Here is a 6,717-nt window from a genome sequence, read left to right on the forward strand (position 1 = left end):
GGGCTTCGTCATGTGCCCCGCCCCCCGTACCTCACCCGGGGGAACTGCGATCCCCCGCGATCCCCCCCGAAATGACCTCTGGTCAGAGGTAATCCACTGGTAACTGGTTGCAGTCCTAACTAGCAAGCAAGTAAATAACCAGGCAATGTTTACCTTGTTGGGCACCCATCGCCCCTTGTGATCTTGTCAGCTGTCAATCCGTCTGTCATCGTGATGCTCCTTCGCTTGATGTGCCCCCCTTTCTGGCCGGAGTGGCTGTGTGAGCCACTGTGTTTCCCGTTGGCAAGCCCATAGCTGGCCTCCAGATAGCGCAATGGGAAAGTTCGGTTGATGGGGCAGTAGAAGATAGCACCGCTCTGCTCCGAGACCGGCTTGCGGTTGCCCACGTAGAACCGCACCAGGGCTGGCACGTTGTCGAAGCTCTCCTGCTCAAACAGGTACTGGATGTGGGTGCGGCCCTCGCTGGACTTCACCATCACCTTGTTGATCTTGAAGTGGAGGGGCTCGTTCCGCCAACGGCACGTCAGCACGTAGTCCCCCAGACTGGTGAGTGAGTCACGTATCAAGAAGTCCCCGTTTCTCTGCACCAGACTCTCCGATATCTGAAAGAGCAGATGGAAAAGTTGAGGCCGGTGTGGCTAATTTGCAGTGCCACAGAAAAGACCAGCCCTGCGGGCCCAGGTTCTTTCGACCCAGCTTCTCATTTGAGGCTGTTTCCACACAGAGGTTCTTCTGCACTTCGGCTTCCAAACTGCAAAGCATTTTTTGCAGCATCCACACGGTGTGTCATGCTCTAACCAGGCTCGGGTTGTCCTTTCCCCACTCTCACCACACTGTTTCCCAGATCTCCTTGGCATCAATGTTTTTGGGAAAAGTGCAATCCAAGTGTATTTCCAGAAAGGTGTGCATTTTCTTGCCCTGCAGAGTTTCTGCCCACATTGGTCCTATTTCCCCCAATATTCATCAGCGGGCTTTTAAAAACATTGATAATTGCCATAGCATAGAATCATAGAATCATAGAGTTGGACTCCAGGGTCATTTAGTCCAACCCCCTGCACAATGCAGGAAATAACACAAATACCTCCCCCTCCACACCTGCAATGACTGCTGTTCCACACCCAGAAGATGACAAAAAACACCTCCAGGATTGCTTCCTGACCCCAAAGTGGCAATCAGCATTTCCCTGGGCATGTAAGAAAGGGCCACGAGAACTAAGCACTGAGGCAACCCTTCCTGCCCTCTCTCTCTCATGATCTGCCTAAGTTCACAGAATCTGCATTGCTGTCAGATGGCCATCTAGCCTCTGCTTCAAAACTTCCAAAGAAGGAGACCCCACCACTTCCCAAGGAAGCCTGTTCCACTGAGGAACTGCTCTGTCAGGAAGTTCTTCTTAATGTTTAGCCGAAAACACTTTGGATTTAATTTCAACCTGTTGATTCTGGTCCGACCTTATGGGGCAACGCAAAACAACTTTGTATCATCCTTTATATGACAGCCTTTCAGGTACTTGAAGATGGTCATCATATTAGCTCTCACTCATCTCCTCTCCAGGCTAAACATACCCAGCTCCTTCAACCTTTCCTGATAGGACTTGGTCTCCAGACCCCTCACCATCTTCGTTACTCTCCTCTGAACATGTTCCAGCTTGTCTATATCCTTCTTAAATTGTGGTGCCCAAAACTGAACACAATACTCTAGGTGAGGTTTAACCAGAGCAGAGTAATATAATACTATCAGAATTATTCATGGTGGAAGGCGGGTAAAAAAACCCTCCAGAGGCATAGCGGGGGGAAATGCAAAGAAAATCAAAGTCGCAAAGTTCTGACAGAGGAAGGCACCCGTGAGGCATCTCCAGTGCCAGAGCGCATCTCACTGCATTTGCAGGGGCAGTGAAAGCAATTGGAGAATCCTTGCACTGCTGAAGCAGCTTTAACTGAAACAAATGCCAGGGAACAACATGTGAAGGTGAAAGAAGAGAACCTCTGAACATGTGCAGAAAATAGGACCGTCTCACCATAATTCACATCCCTGAAATTAAACAGCCTGAGGCTGCCTTGAGCTGCAACCCTCCGCTCTTAGATATGAAATACGGCAGGGAAATATACATTCTCTGTGGCACTGATAGAAATATCTACCCCTGGTTATCACTACTGGCTTCTGGAAATTTAAGGCACAGACACATCCTTGACATTCAACAAAGTAGTCCAGAGCCATACCTGTCTGTGGAAAGCTAGCCTGTCTCTCTGACAGCCGGTTTTCTGTCTGAAGATAGGGTTTTTTTGCAGTGAGCCCTGAATCATAGCGTCCTTCTCCAAGCATTCTCAAGGGCTACATTGTTAGGACAGACCGATCCCATTAACAGGGTAGACTGAAACCCAGCTGTAAATCCACCTTATTTTAGCATGGGCATTTAGCATTTAAAGCCTTCTATTTTGCATTCTCAAACCAATGGGAGGAAATGAGTTGACAAGCACTTTAAGAGGCATGTGTGAATTCCGTTTCGGCCTCTGAATCCAGGTGTTCATAATCCACCTGACTGATGGGGCTGACCCTCACCTCCCGGGGGATGCGCCCATGATACCAGGCGTGGCTGCGGAGGTCTGTGCTGCTGAGTTTCAGTTCCTCTTCCAGCTCCTTGTGAAGCTTCTCGGGTGATGAATCGAGGATGTACTTCTCCTTAGAGAACTGCAGAGAAAGAGAGATGGAGGTTCTCAATCAGCTATCATCGAGTCTATTTACCTGAAATATTTACAGGCCACTTCCCTGTCAAGAAACGCCGGGGGCAGATCACAGCCTCCCCTTCAAACACCAATGACAGGCATTTAAAAATAAAATCAATACAATCACCACTTAAGATGACAAAAGTAGAAAAGAACAGTTAAAGCATCTCAGAACTGCAACAAGAATAGCTTAAAGTGGTAACCGTATAATCGGCAGCAAAACAACCTCGGTACTAAAACTGAAAGCAGAATTGTCATTAGAAAGGGGGTCATCGGTCAAAGAACAACAGATATAACCTTAAAAACAGCTTTAAAGGAATAAAAATATGAACTATTAACCAGCAATTGAAACAGACCAGATACTAGCAGAGATCTTAAAAAGTAATTCAAAATGCTTTATCTATTGGTTGAATGCAGTAGTCATTCCAAAGCATCGCCCACTACCAAGGAGAGGTCTTTTCAGTGAGGCTCACTCCAAGAAAAGTGTTCTTAAGATTGCACTATAAAAGGGGCAAAACTGCTCCAGGCTTTGGGGGGAGGGAATTTCATGGTGACATCATAAGAACGTAAGAAGAGCCCTGCTGGATCAGACCAGGGGTCCATCTAGTCCAGCCTCCTGTCTCACACAGTGGCCAACCAGGTCCCCTGGATGGCCAGCAACAGGGCCTTCCCCTGATGTTGCCTCCTGGCTCTGGGATTCAGAGGCTTAGTGCCTCTGAATATGGAGGTTCCCCATATGAATATGGGATTCAGAGGCTTAGTGCCTCTGAATATGGAGGCTAGTGGCCGTCGATAGACATCATGGGGCAGCCGGCCAATCAGCATGGTGCCCAGCCAGCATTAAACTTGTAGAAACAAGTTGGTGGTTGTTTGGCTTTCAGGACTCAGCCCAGGAGAGGGGAGCTGTGTTCCCAGGAAGCTTCGACATCAGCCCGAGTATCCTAAAAACACTAGACGCATGGTGCCACCAACAGCTCAGCCATAAGGGGGTACAATCTTGCCTTATCATCCTATGTAACCCGTCCCTGCTCCTCGAAGAAATATTACAACTGGTCTTCAAACCATACGTGGACTAGGAAGACCTCTTCCACCCCACGCAGAGCAACACGGTGGGTCAGACCGTCCTTCTGGGAGCCTCCCCCCCAGCCTAAGTGTCCCTCCCTCCAACTTAAGTGGCTCGGCCTCCAATAGAAGAGACGCTTGATTTGGAGGAAGCCTCCTTCGATTGGGTGAAGGCTTCAAGGAAGGAACGGTAGGGTGTAGATCTTTAAATAGATCACCTTTGCTCAGGGGAATGGCTGGATAAGGGTGGGATCCGGCCCTACGTCATGTGGAATCTGAACTACAAAACAGAAAAGGTGATGTGTTCTGTGAACCAGCCGCTGTGGGCGCTATGCAGGGTTTTCAGATTACACGACACAGATGGAAGGGAGCAGTAGCTACCTATCGGTCATCTCAAGCGGAAGATCGTTTCAGAGGGCAGCCCTTTTGGTCTGCAGTAGAACAGTTAAATTTGAGTCCAGGAGCCCCTTCGAGAGATTCAGGGAATAAGCCTTCAAGAGTCAGGGCTCCAGCTCTCAAACGTTTATGCCCTGAAACTCTTGTTGGTCTCTAAGGCGCGACTGCACTCATAGATCTAACTGTTAAAACAGAAGACTTACGGCAAAACTAGACCTTGCAAGAGAAGCAAGGCGTTCCCAGACTAGGGTTGCCAGCTCCGGGCTAGGAAACACCTGGAGATTTTGGGGGCGGGGCCTAATGAGGGCGGGGCTTGGGGCATAACGCCTTAGAGTCCGACTTGCAAAGTGGCCGTTTTCTCCAGGTGAACTGATCTCTGTCACCTGGGGATGAGTTGTAATAGCAGGTCTCCAGGCACCACCTGGAGACTGGAAACTAGGGTTGCCAGGTCCCTTGCCTTTTCTGGCGGGGGGTGGTGGTGGTCCCGGTCCGGGACGTGATACTATAGAGTTTTCAGGCTGAATGCTAGAGTGTCCCCCTGGCGATGTGCCCAGCACGATGACACCACCTCCAGGTGATGTCATTGCACCAGGTATGTTGGCCGGATTTGGGCACTTTCGGGGCGGGGCTCCCCCCGCCAGTCGGATCTGGGCCAGCGGGTTGGGGGCCCTTTGAGCGGGCAAACCCCCACCCCCACGGGGGACCTGGCAGCCCTACTGGCAACCTGGCCCGTACCTAACATGGGGCCCACGGGGCCTGGCCCCCTAGTGTTTCTTCTGGGCCCCCTCCCTCCCGGGCAGTGTTCCCTCTAAGCTGAGTTAGTGTGAGCTAGATCACAGTTTTTTAGTCTCGGACTCACAGATCTTTGTCTAAGCTCAGGAAGGAGGGCTCCAGAGCAAACTAATTTATGCAGTAGCCAAATTGCTCGCTCACAACTTTAATGCCAGTAGCTCACAGAGTAGAAGTTTTGCTCACAAGGCTCCATGGCTTAGAGGGAACATTGCTCCCGGGTTGCCCCCAAAGTGCTCCAACTTACCACCTGCACTGTACTTCCATTTAATTAGCTGGTGGGCCCCCCAAGGCCCCCTCCCAAAGAATTCCCTAGCTACCGGGCTGCTGGCAACCCTATCCCAGACCCATTTCCCCTCCTAATGCAAACACAGGGAACTGGGGACACTTGCGGGGGGGGGAGTGATGGGTGAGATTCTCCAACCTGAATATCCCCGTCGTCCCCCCAACTAGGCTCTGAAACCAGAGGTGCGGCCAACCTGGCGGTGGAGAAACAGCCTCAGAAGGGGGATCTCCCAGCGAGAATTAGCAGTCCAATGGCTTACACCCCCCTCCCGCCTCCCGATCCTTCTCTGCAAGCAACCTCCCCTCTGCCTTGCGTTATCGTTATGAGGAAAACACAGGACTGGGAACCTCACGTCTATGTCCCTGATATTCTAACTCTTTTGGTTTAGATTACCAGTATCTGGCTAGCAGTCCACGCTTCCATTGTCTCTTCTCGACAAGCTTGGCACTGGGGATCCTGCGTTTGCCAAGAGCAGCTCTCGTTGATTAATGCAAGTCGATGAGGCTGCTCCTGCCAAGAGGGTGCAGGCATCTGTGTCTCCTCCGGAGGATTCACCCGGCAGGACGAGAGCGGCTGGCCACGTGGGAAAGAAGAAAACCGGGGCAGCAACTCTAAGCCACGGGTTCACTGGCTCTGCTGTGCCTCTCCTCCCCGCCATTTGCCAGGACAACCAACTGGGTCAACAAGGTCTCTTCTGGACGGGCTTCCTGGCCCCAGTTAACCAGCCGCTAGCACAGCACTCCACCACCCGCACGTGGCGGCCAGCATAACCGCTGACTGGGAACGAGGCCAAGTGTAAACAGACCTGTCAGCTAACATGAGCCGCGAAGTGGTTTCTCCTGTGAAAGGCCTGTCAGCAGAGGAGACTGAGCTGACAGGGCAGCTGCGCGACTTCCCGGCTCGGAGGCCGCACACCCTGGCTGTTGTGTCTTGCGGGCAGGGGCGGATGAAGGCTCACGGGTGCCCTCAGCACTGACCCATCTTGGTGCCCCCCTCCTTTCCACACTGACCCAGTCCATTTTAGTCGTTGACCTGTCTGACCAGGTGTACAATGCAGGTTGCGGCAATACAAAAATGTATTCATCGGATAACTCAACAATACTGTGTACAAACGAAGCTTTTCGCCCTTTCCCCAACTTTGTGGTGTCCCCTTGGGCCCTGGTGCCCTAAGCACGTGCTTCGTCTGCTTAAGGGTTAATCTGCCCCTGCTTGCGGGGTGTTCACGGGAGAAACAAGAATCCTGCTCGCCCATCCCTTTCTCCCTGGCCGGGCAGCCTGCCGTTAATATCCAGTTACCCCGTGGGAGAAAAACCTCCCCCAGGCCCAGCCACCTCTCCTTGGTGGCAACCAGACAGAGTCTGACATCACCGGGTTATTTCGGTCTATCGGGAGAGCCTCAGTGGGCCGAGGACACGGTGATGCAAGCGCAGCAGAAGCTGGGAGCCCGTTCAAGGGGAAGAAGAC

The 6,717-nt window shown here is 51.7% G+C and overlaps 1 protein-coding gene across 1 annotated transcript in view; it reads right to left on the reverse strand.

Moving 5' to 3' along the window:
• SH2D3C (SH2 domain containing 3C) overlaps positions 1–6,717 on the reverse strand; it is a 129,221-nt gene that overhangs the window by 19,198 nt on the left and 103,306 nt on the right. The window contains exons 4-5 of the mRNA XM_015410405.1: positions 2,557–2,685; positions 154–602 (exon numbers count right to left, since the gene is read on the reverse strand). Of these exons, the coding sequence (XP_015265891.1) occupies positions 154–602; positions 2,557–2,685 (578 nt within the window). The remainder of the gene's footprint in view (positions 1–153; positions 603–2,556; positions 2,686–6,717) is intronic.

The sequence above is a fragment of the Gekko japonicus genome, unplaced genomic scaffold (genome assembly GCF_001447785.1).
Source record: "Gekko japonicus isolate JY-2015 unplaced genomic scaffold, Gekko_japonicus_V1.1 scaffold1863, whole genome shotgun sequence".
Classification (NCBI taxonomy): domain Eukaryota; kingdom Metazoa; phylum Chordata; class Lepidosauria; order Squamata; family Gekkonidae; genus Gekko; species Gekko japonicus.